Source organism: Pan paniscus, chromosome 9, assembly GCF_029289425.2.
Source record: "Pan paniscus chromosome 9, NHGRI_mPanPan1-v2.0_pri, whole genome shotgun sequence".
In the NCBI taxonomy this organism is placed as follows: domain Eukaryota; kingdom Metazoa; phylum Chordata; class Mammalia; order Primates; family Hominidae; genus Pan; species Pan paniscus.
In genome coordinates, this window is record NC_073258.2 from 108,981,356 (window position 1) to 108,997,814 (window position 16,459).

The window sequence follows — 16,459 nt, forward strand, 5'->3', positions numbered from 1 at the left end:
ACAGTTGAAAAATACCATCTCCATCGTCAAGGAGTTGACAGTGGCAGAAGAAAACCCAAGTAAACCAGAGTTCATAATGTGCTGTGATACAGACATATTTGGGTTCAGTAGGTATACAAAACAATGACACCTAAACTCAACCATGATTTAAGTAGAAAGGGAGAAAACCAAGAGAGGGAAGTACCATAAAAGTGAAAGCAGGCAGGGTGCAGTGGCTTACGCCTGTAATCCTAGCACTTTGGGAGGCCAAGGCCGGTGGATTGCTTGAGCTCAGGAGTTCAAGACCAGCCTGGGCAACATGGTGAAACTCTGTCTTTAAAAAAATAGCAGAGGTAATGGCTCTTGCTTGTAGTCCCAGTTACTTGGGAGGCTGAGGCAGGAGGATCACCTGAGCCCTGGAGGTTAAGGCTGCAGTGAGCTGTGATCACACTGCACTCCGGCCTCCATGACAGAGTGAGACCCTGTTTCCATTTAAAAAAAAAAAAAAAAAAGTGAAAGCAAGAGAGTTTAAAGTTCAAAGGGGCGTGGCCAACATTTTAAGTGTTGTAGAAAGGATAAGACACAAAAGTATCCATTGGATGAGGCAGTTAGCACGCTACTTCTAAGGTAATGGAAATCAAATATATTAGAATAGAATGCATTAGAAGACAATGTACAGAACCCAGTGATTCACTAGATGTGTAGAGTGTGTGCTAGGGAGGAATCTGGTGGTGTTTCCTGTTTATAGCTGGGAGGTACTGAGAGACCACAAAGGAAGGAAGTTATGGTCAGAGATTGAAATACTTCAGTTTGTTGGTTTCAAAGGTGGAGCATTTCTGGGTTTGAGAATAAGTGAAAGTAGGATTTGACATTAACAAGATGATTTTAAGTCATGTCAAAGTCTTCTAATACACGAACTCTAAAAGTTTAGAAGCTTTTTTTTTTCATGGAACGTATTTAAGCTAAATTTTGCTAGCTAAATTAAAAGACATTTGTCCATATTCTTTATTGCCATTCTATTATTTCAAAATGAGATACATGTGAACCACAAAACTACTACCTAATCAGTACCCTCACTCCTGCATTACCCTCTACGGTTCCCCTGAGAATAAATGCCTTCTCAGCTAATTTCTTAGGAGTCATTTGTAGCCTTTACGTTACTCTGAACACAAGATAGGCTGTGTCTGTAACAGGGCCCTCAACAAGCCTAGAGACAGCCTTTCGGAATAGGCTGGTGATATCTAGGTTACCTAGCCAGATCTTTCCCCAGTATGGCTGGTCATATTTAGGTCATTTTACATGATCACTTACAACCATGGCTGTCACTGAAACAAAGGCAGTCTTTCCCCTAGTCTCCTTACTATATTCTGTCATCTAGTTTGTTCTCTGAAACCCCCTTTTTATTTTTAAACTAACTACTCTTACTTCTTTTTTTTTCTTTTTTCTTTTTATTTAAGCTAACCTTTGCCACTTCTTCCCGGATGTTACTTCTTATAATTAGCTTTTTTGTCAAAGTATTTTTTTACTTAGCTTCCTTTTAAAACTTGCTTAGATGAGGACTCTGTGGAAGAAGCGAAGTCTGTGCTCAAAATATATATTTGGTACAGGTGGTGACTGAAGCCATGACTATGGATGAGATTTGTATATAGAGTTTAGTGTGAGATGAGAAGAATGGCCTAAGATTGAGTCAGCATTTCCATATAAATTTTGGAATCAGCTTACTGATTTCTACAAAAGATCTTGCTGGGATTTTGATACTAATTGCATTGAATCTGTTGCACAATTTGAGAAGAATAGAAATCTTAACAATGTGGAGTTTTCCAATCCATGAACACTGTATATCTCTCCATTTACTTAGGTTTTTTTTTTTTTTTTTTTTTTTTTTTGCTTGTTTGTTTGTTTTTTTGAGACAGAATCTCCCTCTGTTGCCCAGGCTGGAGTGCAGTGGCACGATCTCACCTCACTGCAACCTCCACCTCCTAGGTTCAAGCGATTCTCCTGCCTCAGCCTCCTGAGTAGCTGGGATTACAGGCATGTGCCACCACACCCAGCTAATTTTTGTATTTTTAGTAGAGACAGGGTTTCCTCATGTTGGCCAGGCTGGTCTCGAATTCCTGACCTCAGGTGATCCACCTGCCTCAGCCTCCCAAAGTGCTGGGTTTATAGACTTGAGCCACCGCGTCTGGCCACTTGTCTTTTTTGATTTCTTTCATTAGTGTTTTATAATTGTCAGCATATAGATTTTTTGTTGTAAATTGACAATTTTTTTTCTTTAATTTTATATATTAAAAAAAATAGAGACAGGATCTCACTGTGTTGCCTAGGCTGGTCTCAAACTCCTGGGCTCAAGTGATACCCTTCCCTTGACCTCCCAAAGTGTTGGGATTATAGGCATGAGCCAACATGCCCAGCTGCAAATTGACATTTATTTATAATTGTATAAACATAAAGATTTTGTATATGTTTTGTTAGATTTATACTGCAGTAGTTTGTAATTGCATTGTTTTTAACATTTTGATTTTCAAATTGTTCAATGCACAAAAATTATACAGCAGTCCAGTTAATTTTTGTATAGTGACCTTGTATTTTGGGACCTTGCTAAAATCACTTACTAAATCTAGTAGCTTTCTTTGAATGTTCTTTTGGATTTTCTTTGTAGACAAACATATCTTCTGTAAGCAGTAATTTTTTTTTCTTTCTTTCTGAGCCATGTGGCTTTTATTTTATTTTTGTGCTTTATTACATTGGCTAGGACCTCCAGTGTGATTTATTGTGGTAAAATATATATAACATTTATAATTTTAACTTTTTTAAGTGTACAGTTGTGTAGTATTAAGTGCATTCATATTGTTGTGTAATCATCTCCACCATCCATCTCCAGAACTTTTTTTTCTATACTCAGTAAACAATGATTTACCATTTTCCCCTCCCCTATCCCCTGGCAGCTACCATTCTACTTTCTCTCTCTATGAATTTGGCTATTTGGGGTACTTCATTTTTATGGATTGAATGTTGTGTCCCACCAATTATGTTGAAATCTAATTCCCAAAGGGATGGTATTTGGAGGTGTGGGATTTAGGAGGTAATTAGGTCCTGTGGGTCCAGCCTTCATGGATGGGATTAATGCCCTTATGAAAAGAGGCCAGAGAGCTAACTTGCTGTCTTTCTACCATGTGAAGATACAGTTCAAAGTCAGTAGTCTGCAGCCCCAAAGAGGGCCCTCACCAGAAACCCACAATGCTGGCACCTGATCTGCTTTCAGCCTCCAAAATTGAGAGAAATAAATTTCTGTGATTTCTAAGCCACCTAACCTATAACACTTTGTTATAGCAGCCTGAAGTAGAGGACTCCTATAAGTATTTGTCCTTTTGCAACCTGCTTATTACACTTACCAAAATGTCTTTGAGGCTCATCAGTGTTACAGCTTTTGTCAGAATTTCGCTCTTATTAAAAACTGAACACTATTCTGTTCTGTGTATATGCCACATTTTGTTCATTCATTCGTCCATTGGTGGACCTGGGTTGTTTCTACCTTCTGATTATTGTGAATAATGCTGCCATGAACATGAGTATACATCTCCTGAGTTTCCTGCTTTCAGTCTTTTGATGATATACCCAGAAGTAGAATTGCTAGATCATGTGGTAATTCTATATTTAATTTTTTAAGGAACCAACATCCTGTTTTACACAGGAGCTACGCCATTTTACATTCTCACCAGCAGCCCACAAGGGTTGCAGTTTCTCTACATTCTCACTAGCACAACTAATAGAAAATGAGGATTCCTCTTCTAGGCCTTGAAAGTGCTGCATAATTTTGCTTCTTCCTACCTGTCTAACTTAACTAAAGCGCTTCTAATTTCTGTGCTCAAGCTACACTGTCAATTATTCAGTTTCTCAAACCTAGTGGTTTCCATTTTTTTAAATTGACTTTTATCTTTTAGAGGAATTTTAAATTTACAGCAAAACGGAGTGGAAAGTCCACTGGACACACACAGCATGCCCTACTGTCAACATCTTGCACCAGTGGTACATTTGTTACCATCAGTAAACCTGTGCTGGGACACATCATTATTATCCAGAGTCCAAGGTTCACTTTTGGTGGTACATATGCTATGGATTTTGACAAGTGTTTTGACATTTTTGAAGATCTTTTTCTGTATCTAATGAGATGGTCATATTTTTTTTTCCTCTGGGAGAGAATGGTAACAATTTTTCACTATTACAGAATCATACAGAATACTTTCACTGTCAGAAAAATCCTCTGTGCTTCACCTTTTCATCTCTTCCTTCTTGTAAACTGTGGGAACCATGGATCTTTTTGCTATCTCCATGGTTTAGCCTTTTCCAGCATGTCATATACAGTTGTGCGTCTCTTAACAATGTGGATATGTTCTGAGAAATACATCATTAGGCAATTTCTTTGTTGCGTGAACATCATAGGGTGTATTTATACAAACTTAGATGGTATAACACTACGCACCTAAGCTATATGGTATTACTGCTCCTGCACTACAAACCTGTGCAGCATGTTACTATACTGAATACTGTAGGCAGCTGTAACACAATGGCAAGTATTTGTGTCTCTAAACATATATAAACATAAAGAAGGTACGGTAAAAGTATGGTATAAAGGATAAAACATGGTACACCTGTCTAGGGCACTTACCATGAATGGAGCTTGCAGGACTGGAAGTTGCTCTGGGTATGTAAATGTGTGGTAATGTAAAGGCCTGGGATACTATATACTACTGTAGAATTTGTAAACTCTTATTCTGTACCAAATTAAAAAATTTATGTTTTTCTTTCTTCAATACTAAAGTAACATTAGCTACTATAACTTTTTTACTTTATAAACTTCAAAAATTTTTAAACTTTTTGACTCTTTTGTAATAACACTTAGCTTAAAATACAAATGCATTGTACAGCTGTACAAAAATATTTTTTCCTTATATACTTATAGATGTTTTTTCTTTTGTTCTATAAGCTTTTTAAATGAAATTATTATTACTCTATTTTTTCCTTTAAACTTTTTTGTTGAAAACAAAGACACAAACACACACATGAGCTTAGGCCTACATAAGGTCAGGATCATCAGTATCACTGTCTTCTGTCCCTGCATCTTGTCCCCCTGGGAGATCTTCAGGGACATGCACAGAGCTTTCATCTCCTATGATAATGGTGCTTTATTCTGAAATACCTCCTAAAGGACCTACCTGAGACTGTTTTACTGTTTTGTTTTGTTTTGTTTTTTAAGAAGAAGAAGGAGGAATATAGTATAAAATGGTGATAAAAAGCATAGTAGAGTAAGTACATAAACCTAACATTTTACCGGTAACTTAGTCATTTATTATTATTATCAAGGTTTATGTACTATACATGATTGTGTGTATTATACTTTTATATGACTGGCAGTGCAGTGGGGTTTTTTTACACAAGTATCACCACAAATGCTTGTGAGTAATTTCTTGTGCTATGACATCACTAAGTATTTAAATAGGAATTTTTCAGTTCTGATACAATCTTACGGTACCACCTTTTCATATTGCCATTTGTCATTGAATAGAATGTTGTTATGTAGTATGTGACTGTGGTTGGAATCATAACAGTATGTATCATTTTCAGATTGCCTTCTTTCATTTAGTAATATGCATTTAAGGTTCCTCCATGTCTTTCTCTTTCTTTCTTTCTGTCTTTCTTTCTTTTTTTTTTTTTGAGATAGGGCCTCACTCTGTCACCCAGGCTGGAGTGTGGTGGTGAGATCATGGCTCTGCAGCTTCGACCTCCTGAGCTCAAATGATCCTCCCACCCCCTTCCAAGTAGCTGTGACCACAGACACAAGCCATCACACCCTGCTAATTTTTCATTTTTAGTAGAGATAAGGTCTTATTATGTTGCTCATGCCAGCAGCTTGAACTCAGCCTCCCAAAGTGTTGGGATTACAGGTGTGAACCACCGTTCTCAGCTCCTCGATGTCTTTTTATGGCTTGATAGGCTGAAGTGGGAGGATCACTTGAGCCCAGGAGTCCAAATCCAGCCTGGGCAGTGTAGTGAGACTTCCGTCTCTTAAAAAAACAAAAAACAAAAAAAAGAGGACCAAAGTTACTGATATTAGAAATGAAATGAGATCTAATTGCAGATCCTATAGATATTAAAAGGGTAATAAGGAAACACTATGAACATCTCTTAATTTAAATGGGCCAGTTCCTCAAAACCATACATTATCAAAAGTCATCCAATATAAAATAGATAATTTGACTAGTCCCATAACTATTAGGAGAATAAATTGAATCCATAATTTAAAGCCTTTCATAAGACAAATTGGGAACAAGATAAGGATGTGCACTCTCACCACTCCTTTTCAACATTATATTGGAGGTTCTAGCCAGGGTAGTTAGACAAGAAAAATAAAAGGCATATAGATTGGAAAGGAAGAAATAACACTCCCCTTTGTAGATGACATGATTGTCTATATATAAAGTCCCAATATACACAAGTATAACATTGTGAATAATGTTATTTGGGGACTGGGCACAGTGGCTTACACCTGTAATCTCAGCACTTTCGGAGGCTGAGGCAGGTGGATCATCTAAGGTCAGATGATGGCTTCCTCTAAAACAGGACAGATTTACTTTAGCCTATTGATTATAAAAAGCTTGAGGTTTCTCTGTTATAACTCAGTCCACTGTTTTCGCAGTGTCAAGTGTCCCATTTCACCTTGCCTTTGGTACTGGGGAACTGATGCAGAAATGAAGGTAGTCTGGCTACCATCATTACTGGGAGAAATAAACTGTTCTTTTTCTCTTATCAGGAATCTCAGGTCTCCTGCTAGCACCCAGGAAACTGTCATGCTAATTTGTTAGGTTACAAGTAGATAAAATCTCAGCCAGGCACAGTGGCTTATGCGTGTAATCCTAGCACTTTGGGAGGCCAAAGCAGGTGGATCACTTGAGCCCAGGAGTTCAAGACCAGCCTGGGCAACATGGTGAAATCCTGTCTCTACCTAAAATACCTATCAGTTGGGTGTGGTGGTGTGGGCCTCTAGACCCAGCTACTTGGGAGGCTAAGGTGGGAGGATTACCTGAGTCTGCTGAGATTGAAGCTACAGTGAGCCGTGATCTTACCACCACACGCCAGTTTGGGTGACAGAGTAAGACTCTACCTCAAATAAATAAGAAACAAACCAAGCAGAGTAAAATTTCATACCCTTCATAGGTCTCAACACATTTTTTGCATATTATTAATCAAACACTATTATTATTTTAAAAAACTGTGGAGGCCAGGCCCAGTGGCTCATGCCCATAATCCCAGCACTTTGGGAGACCAAGGTGGGTAGATCACTTGAGGCCAGGAGTTTGAGACCAGCCTGACCAACACGGTGAAACCCCATCTTTACTAACAATACAAAAATTAGCCAGGCATGGTTTTGTGCGCCTGTGGTCCCAGCTACTTGGGAGACTGAGGCATGAGAATCACTTGAACCCAGGAGGCAGAGGTTGCAGTGAGCCAAGATTGGACCATTGCACTCCAGCCTGGACGACAGAGCAAGATTCTGTCTCAAAAAACAGAAGAAAGAAAAACCCATGGAGCATGTACTGTAAGTGCTTTCTTAGGCCTAGATGATGGAACAGAGGCTTAGAGAAGTTAAGTAATGTTTCTGCGACCTGGCTCTTAAACTGGTGCTCTCACAGCAGTTTATAGTTGTTCCTGTCTTAAAGGCATCTTATATAAGATAAAATTAAATACTGATGGAGTACTTTTACTATGTTAAAAATAAGTTAGTGCAGTTTTAAAATCCTTTTTCTGTATGGGATTATGGAATATTTAAGTTAAATTGTAACATTTAATACATTTTGATTTTTAAAAAATCATGACTAATAATTTTTTTTTTTTTTTTTAAGAATTGTTCTCTGTGTACTTCAGGCTCTATCTGAAACCTTCACAAGATGTTCATAGAGTTTTAGTGGCTAGAATAATTCATGCTGTTACCAAAGGATGCTGTTCTCAGACTGACGGATTAAATTCCAAATTTTTGGACTTTTTTTCCAAGGCTATTCAGTGTGCGAGGTAATCTAATCTCTTTTTCTTTTGTTTTGTATTGAAATACCTTTGATCTTGCAAGACCATGTTTTAGACTCAGTAACTAAAAATTCTACCTTAAAATAAAACATTGATCCATCATAACAGAACTAGTGGATTCCTAAAGAGACAACCAAGTCCAACACTTTCTGAATATCCAATATGCAGAACACTACATGAAGTTTTCAAGGGGGAGATGTGTCTTGCTGATGTTCTGTTGACCAGGAAAATTAAATATCCTCTAAGTCATTGCATTTCCCCCATTTTGAGGATGGTTTTAATATACCGAGAATAAAATAAAATAGGAAAATATTTTGGAAGTATTACTGTTGTACATTAGTATGGCAGTACTCAATGTATAATGTGAAACATTTTATAAATGGTGTTACAAATCAGTTTTGTTTATTTTTATACAATGTTTTAGCAGGAGGGAGAGCTAACAGAAGTGGTCTCTTAACACCAAATAAGAACTAATTTTTTGTCAGTGTGAAGTAATGCTCTGATTTTTTTTTTTAATGAATAGTTTTGAAATTAAGACTATTGTTTGAAAATTAGGGTTTTGTTTTTTTTTCTTTCAGCATACCACTTCATAACTGTTCAGTTTGTACAGTTTGTTCCCTCTGTTATACCCAGTTGAGTTTGTTTGTTTCCTCACAGACAAGAAAAGAGCTCTTCAGGTCTAAATCATATCTTAGCAGCTCTTACTATCTTCCTCAAGACTTTGGCTGTCAACTTTCGAATTCGAGTGTGTGAATTAGGAGATGAAATTCTTCCCACTTTGCTTTATATTTGGACTCAACATAGGCTTAATGATTCTTTAAAAGAAGTCATTATTGAATTATTTCAACTGCAAATTTATATCCATCATCCGAAAGGAGCCAAAACCCAAGAAAAAGGTATAAAGGAAATGTTTACTGTTTTGAATTTGCTTCTTCATTCAAACATAGAAGTCTAAGTATAAAATTAGTGTTCTTTAGGAGGATATGACTTTCCTCTGGATTTCTCTGGTTGATAATGTTAATTAGCCATGAGAATGTTTTTCATAGAGTTTTTAGAATTTGAAGCAGTGGTAGCAGATTCTGTTATGCCTTTCTATTTGTTCAATACAATATTAGGTATTATGGGAAATACAAAAAAATCTGAGACATTGTTCCCTCTAGGAGCTACTTATGCATCAATACTTAGGTACTAAGGGGTCTGACACAGACTGTAGGGCAAAAGAATTTAAAGAAAGCAGGATCTTGTTTATCCACCTATTACTTTTATTAGAAGATAAAATACGTAAATTGGACTAAAACCAGTCAGATTATTCAGCTCCTGAGGAAGATACATACATATTACTTTAATAGGAATTTGAGGCAGAAACAGGGAAATTGCTGCCTTAAGCCTCATAGTTATTCTGGGGCCCTGTTTGCCCTAGAGTATCACTTGTTAAGGAGAATCACTTATTCTCCTTAATTCCTTCATATATGTCCTATACCAAGAGAGTATTGCCCAGAAGGTATAGTGCTTTTCTGTAGTTAGGAACTTTATTGGCTGGAACTGGAGTTTCCTCTTGCTCTGTCTATGATTGCCTTTGGGCTTATACTAGCCTTTGGACCAACTCATCATGGCTAGTATAGTGACTTTCTTAAAACAGCATACCACATTGAGTAATAGCAGCTATAATGGAGGAAATGTCTTGTAGCCACTTTTTTTTTTTTTTTTTTGAGACAGAGTCTCACTCTGTTGCCCAGGCTGAAGTGCAGTGACGCAATGTTAGCTCACTGCAACCTCCGCCTCCTGGGTTCAAGCAATTCTCCTGCCTCAGCCTTCTGATTAGCTGGGATTACAGATGCCCGCCCAGCTAATTTTTGTATTTTAATAGGGATGGGGTCTCACCATGTTGGCCAAGCTGGCCTTGAGCTCCTGACCTCAAACCATCCACCTGCCTCAGCCTCCCAAAGTGCTGAGATTACAGGCATGAGCCACTATGCCCGGCCGTGTAGCACTTTTTATCAAAAGTAGCTGTGTATTTGTTTTATGGGCTCTTCTAATAAGTATATCTAGATAATATGTAGCCCATGAAACTACTATAAGTGAAAGAATAGTGACTTTTAATAGTTTTTCATCTTTTACTCACCTCTTATCTCCAGGATGAAGATCAGCCTTATTAGGAGGTGATATGATATGTTTAGGGATTTAGTTAACTGCATATTTAGGGTGAATTTAAAATTGGCAGGATGATGAGGATGCCAGAAAAGCTAATGTAGTTTCAGACTACATTAATAGATTTTGTAGTACCTTGTTTGTGGGAAATAATAGACCTTTTGTTTCACATACTAGTCAGGCCACAGTTGGATTATCATGTTCACCAGATTTTGTATAGTCAGCATTTTAAGTTGACTGGAATGTGTCTTGGGAAAGATGACTGAAATGGTGAGAAGTCTGAATAACATGTCATTTTTACACTAGTTGAAGGAACTCGTAATATTTTTCTCTTAGGCCAGAAAAAGGCATACGGAGAACTTGGTCCTCATATGAAAGAGGGAACATATTAATTGTATTTGCCTCAGGTGGGAGAATAAATTGGAGAAAGACAGATTTTAGGTCAGAATATGGAAGAAATTTATAAGAAATACAGTTATCTAAATGTAAAATGGACAGTTATGAAATAGAGTTTGTCAAGGATCTTGTCAGAAGAGGCATTAGTACTGAATGGAAGGTTGGACCAGGTGTCTTCTAACGCTGATGCAGCTTGACAGCTGAATAATTTTGTGGGAGCTAGCAGTGTAAACAGAGTACATACATAAAAATTACATTTTAATTTTTTGGATTACAGGTGCTTATGAATCAACAAAATGGAGAAGTATTTTATACAACTTATATGATCTGCTAGTGAATGAGATAAGTCATATAGGAAGTAGAGGAAAGTATTCTTCAGGATTTCGTAATATTGCCGTCAAAGAAAATTTGATTGAATTGATGGCAGATATCTGTCACCAGGTACAGTAAGTAGGTCATGTCACATTTAGAAATTTCCTGTTAATTTTTTTTTTTAACTGGGCATTTTGGGCTTTTAAAACCTGTGTTCTCACAAAAAGCCTATAAAATGACTCTGTACATGCAACTATTCCTTTCAAAATATCAGAAATATTTGGAATTACCCTTTTAACTTAAAAGTTAATGCTTTTGCAGATATTTGGAAACTAACAATGAACTTTTTCATTCTTAAATGATTGTCTCTAGGAAATAAGGTGACCCTAACCCTAATGATTCGATTCAACTCGACTTTATTCTACAAAGTGCTGGGATTACAGGCATGAGCCACCAAGCCCAGTCTGTTTCTTTTTTGCAATTAAGCTAGAGTTCACATAGCATAAAATTCACGATTTTGAGTTGTACATTGCAGTGGTTTTTAGTATTTTTACTATGTTGTACAACCATCATCACTAATTCCGGAAACTTATTTTATTTTATTTTTATTTTTTTGAGATGGAGTCTTGCTCTGTCACCCAGGCTGGAGTGCAGTGGCACAATCTCCGCTCACTGCAACCTCCCTTTCCCGGGTTCAAGTGATTCTCCTGCATCAGCCTCCCGAGTAGCTGGGACCACAGGTGCCTGCCACCACGCCCAGCTAATTTTTGTATTTTTAGTAGAGACTGGGTTTCACCATATTGGCCAGCCTGGTCTCAGACTCCTGACCTTGTGATCCTCCTGCATCAGCCTCCCATAGTGCTGGGATTATAGGCATGAGCCACCGTGCCCAGCCCAGAACTTTTTTTATCATCCCAAAAGAAACCTCATCCCTTCTTAGCATTCAGTCCCAATTCCCTGCATCTCCTAGATCCTGGCAACCAGTCACTAATCAATCTTGGTTTTTGTGGATTTTCCTGTTTGGGACAGTTCGTTTAAATGGAATCATACAATATGTGAGTCTTTTGTGTCTGGTTTCTTTCACTTAGCATAGTGTTTTCAAAGTTCATGTTTTACCATGAATCAGTACTTCATTCATTTTTATTGCTGAATAATATTCAGTTGTATGGATATACTCCATTTTACTTACCCATCCATCATCTGATGGCCTAATGTTTCTTAAATAAAACTCTGTTCCCCAGAGATTTGGTTAACATCCTGAGTAGTAATTTCACTCTGTCAAATATTTTCTTAATATTTCTTAAAATTTCTTAAATTTCTTAAATTTAAAAAATTGAATCCCTTTGAAAGTAAAGGTTTTTGCTTTACTTTTAGATTTCTTAGTGCTTTTAGTAAATGTTCCCAGGAAATAAAACTAATGCATTACTTAGTAATACCTGCTTTCTAAAGTGCCATTACTGTCATGCAAAATGTTTGTTTCTTACTATGTTATCAGATTTATATGTTTCTGTAATGTATTACTCTTGCTTTATGAGTTCCCTGTATCTTCATTTCAGAAAGAATTTTTTTTCCCCCTAATGAAATATTAGAAGACAATAGCAATGAAAAAAGTGAATTTGGCCAGGCGTGGTGGCTCACACCTGTAATTCCGGCACTTTGGGAGGCCGAGGCAGGCAGATCACCTGAGGTTGGGAGTTCAAGACCAGTCTGACCAACATGGAGAAACTCTGTCCCTACTAAAAATACAAAGTTAGCTGGGCGTGGTGGTGCATGCCTGTAATCCCAGCTACTCGGGAGGCTGAGGCAGGAGAATCACTTGAACCTGGGAGGTAGAGGTTGTGGTGATACGAGATCGTGCTGTTCCACTCCAACCTGGGCAACAACAGCGAAACTCTGGCTCAAAAAAAAAAAGAAAAAAAGAAAAAAGTGGATTTATTTTTATTTTACAGGTTTTTAATGAAGATACCAGATCCTTGGAGATTTCTCAATCTTATACTACTACACAAAGAGAATCTAGTGATTACAGTGTACCTTGCAAAAGGAAGAAAATAGAACTAGGCTGGGAAGTAATAAAAGATCACCTTCAGAAGTCACAGAATGATTTTGATCTTGTGCCTTGGTAAAATGTTATCATTTTCTCATTCAGTGTCATTTTAATCTCTTGTATGTTATTTTTCAGAAAACTTTCAGTGGAATCCTTTCATCTCAACCAGAACTAAGTCATTTGTCTACCCCCAAACCTATTACTAGCAAAGGGATATGTGATTGCCATGACAAATTAGATTAATCATTAATGGCTCATTTGCTTGGGCCAAGGGCAGGGCCACCTATTTTAATCATATTGTCATAGCAAGTTAAGAAGGAGGACTGGCTCTCTGATAGGCAATTAGAAGTGTGCACCTCATGGAATTCACTGAATTGTACACTTCAACAATAGATTTTAGCATATGTAGCACTTTCTAATAGAATTAGGAAGAAGTTAAAGATAATCTTAAGAAATCACAGAATAATTTTGACCTTATGCCATGATAAAAAGTTATTTTCTCTTATTTTCTATCTTCTTTATTCTCATGTAACGTTCACATATATCTAAGTAATCAAGTAAATTATGGATACTTTGGAATCCCAAAATATTAGATCTGGTAAGGATGTTTAGAATTTACCTAGTTCAGCCTGTTTGCTTTACTGAAAAGAAACTGAAACCCAGAGAGGTTAAGCAACTTCTGTAAGGACAGAGATTTATAGATTATAGTCAAACTCGTGATCAGTGCTCTTTTGATTACCATGTTGATGGAATATTTAAGTGTAAGTGACTTCTGGGGAAAAGCATATTGATTTAGATACCTATTGCTTAAGCTCATTTTTATATAGTTAAGAGTAGCTATTTAAGATTCTTAATTTGTCCTTTTAGTCAAGAGTAATTTATTGAACACCTGTTATGGGCTAAGCGTTAGATATACAGAGATGAATAACATAAGATTCCTATTCTTAAGTATCACAGGTTCTAGAGAATACACAGCAAATGTTTATTGGATTAACTGAATTAATGTAAAGGAAAAACAGTTTTTTGGGTTTCTTTGTTTTCCTGTTTTAGAGGAATCGTTTGGTGACTAAAGAGCAAGGATTTACAAGATAACTCAGAAATAAAATATTGCTAAATATATATATATATTTTTTCTGAGACGGAGGCTCACTCTGTCGCCCAGGCCGGAGTGCAGTGGCACAATCTTGGCTCACTGCAACCTCCACCTCCCAGGTTCAAGCAGTTATCCTGCCTCAGCGTCCTGAGTAGCTGGGATTCCAGGCATGTGCCACCATGCCCGGCTAATTTTTGTATTTTTAGTAGAGACTGGGTTTCACCATGTTGGCCAGGCTGATCTTGAACTCCTGACCTCAGGTGATCCGCCTGCCTCGGCCTCCCAAAGTGCTGGGAAACCACCTGGCCCAAATATTGCTAATTTAATATCCTTTAAAATATTTGTTTAAGGGAAACTTAACAGCTTACCCAGCTAGCCAAAACGTTGACAATTTTCCTGCCAATTTAGGAAGTAGGACATAGTAACTATTAACAGCCAGTTTATTTTTAGAGTACTATGGAAATGATGATGGTGATTCTCTAATTAGGATATTGTAAGAGTACCATGTCTATATATTTCCTTTTAGTTTGTTAATGTGATTGAATAGTTTTCAAATTATCCTTTTTTTTTTTTTTTTTAGGCTACAGATTGCAACCCAGTTAATATCAAAGTATCCTGCAAGTTTACCTAACTGTGAGCTGTCTCCATTACTGATGATACTATCTCAGCTTCTACCCCAACAGCGACATGGGGAACGTACACCATATGTGTTACGATGCCTTACGGAAGTTGCATTGTGTCAAGACAAGAGGTCAAACCTAGAAAGCTCACAAAAGTCAGATTTATTAAAACTCTGGAATAAAATTTGGTGTATTACCTTTCGTGGTATAAGTTCTGAGCAAATACAAGCTGAAAACTTTGGCTTACTTGGAGCCATAATTCAGGGTAGTTTAGTTGAGGTTGACAGAGAATTCTGGAAGTTATTTACTGGGTCAGCCTGCAGACCTTCATGGTAAGTTCAGCATGCATTATGTCTGACTTACAGATAAACACACACAGACACACACACACTCACATATCCCTGATCATTTTCATAGTTTTGTTACTTCAGTTAAAGATGTCAAATTCTATTTCAGATGCTTTTCTTGTTTGGCCGAGAAGACTTAATAAATGCATAAGTGAATTTAGTTTCAAATGTTGACAAATTATTAAAGCCTAATGTTAAGGAATTTCTTTTTTAGTTAAAAAATTTTTAATTGATCTATAATAGAGTTATATATTATCAAGGTACATGTGATAATTTGACACACTCATATGACACACTCATGTAGGGTGATGGGATATCAGCACCCTACATATCTTTTCTTCATGCTGGGAACGTTTGAATTATTCTCTTCTTGCTGTTTTGAAATGTACTCTAGATTAATGTTAACTGTAGTCACCCTACTGATGTATTGGACACCAGGTCTTATTCCTTCTAATTGTATACGTGTATCCAAAAGACTTTCTTTAAAGAATTATGAAGAGTTTAAATTTCTTTTATGTGCAATTTATCATTATTTATTAAATAGCCATGTTTAAATTGTAGTACTATGCACTGTTAATAAACGAGCTATTTTTTAATCAAGAATCTTCCCAAATGTAATCAGACTTTGAACAGTTTTTATGTTCATTTAGTCACCTTAACTAAATGTATATGCCAGGCACTGTCCTGATAGATAAAGTCTTTGCCCCTCCAATAGCTTGCTTTTCACAATTGTCCTTTGTTTTGTTATAGTCCTGCAGTATGCTGTTTGACTTTGGCACTGACCACCAGTATAGTTCCAGGAACGGTAAAAATGGGAATAGAGCAAAATATGTGTGAAGTAAATAGAAGCTTTTCTTTAAAGGAATCAATAATGAAATGGCTCTTATTCTATCAGTTAGAGGGTGACTTAGAAAATAGCACAGAAGTGCCTCCAATTCTTCACAGGTAATTTAAGTTCATTAGCATGCTGCTGGTTTTTTTGTTTGTTTTATCAGGCTCTCTCCACTTATTTGATGCCAGATGGCTTTATTTTATAATAATAATGCAGAATTTCCCAGATCTAACCTTAATTATTAAATATTATGTTTGTTTTTACAGTTATCTGTGTCTTTATGCCTGATTGCTTCTGAAATAAAGGGTTGTCTCACTGTGAGAATATGGGGGATGTGCATGAAGAATGCACATATAATTCTTTGAGCATTTATGTGTTCCTTTCTGATTTTTTAAATAAATAAGTCCATATATTTGAGTCATGTAGATCCTGGATCCTTTCTCATAATGGGAGTGTCTTTTGGGTAAAATATGTTTTATGAATGAGGTGAGGAAACGAGGAAGACAAAACAGGATGTAAGCACTAGGATAAAGGAATGAAGTCACTCGTCCACTTAACCTTTCCACAGATTGGTAATTGGAACCAAATGATTGGAGAGCAGACCTCCGAATG

General features: G+C 36.9%; 1 protein-coding gene across 2 annotated transcripts in view; it reads left to right on the forward strand.

Annotated features, from left to right (window-relative positions):
• ATM (ATM serine/threonine kinase) overlaps positions 1 to 16,459 on the forward strand; it is a 146,784-nt gene that overhangs the window by 13,274 nt on the left and 117,051 nt on the right. For both annotated transcript variants that reach the window (XM_057299233.2, XM_055094794.2), the window contains 6 exons: positions 7,878 to 8,043; positions 8,713 to 8,951; positions 10,877 to 11,040; positions 12,861 to 13,030; positions 14,629 to 15,000; positions 15,766 to 15,960. In XM_057299233.2, the coding sequence (XP_057155216.1) occupies positions 7,878 to 8,043; positions 8,713 to 8,951; positions 10,877 to 11,040; positions 12,861 to 13,030; positions 14,629 to 15,000; positions 15,766 to 15,960 (1,306 nt within the window). The remainder of the gene's footprint in view (positions 1 to 7,877; positions 8,044 to 8,712; positions 8,952 to 10,876; positions 11,041 to 12,860; positions 13,031 to 14,628; positions 15,001 to 15,765; positions 15,961 to 16,459) is intronic.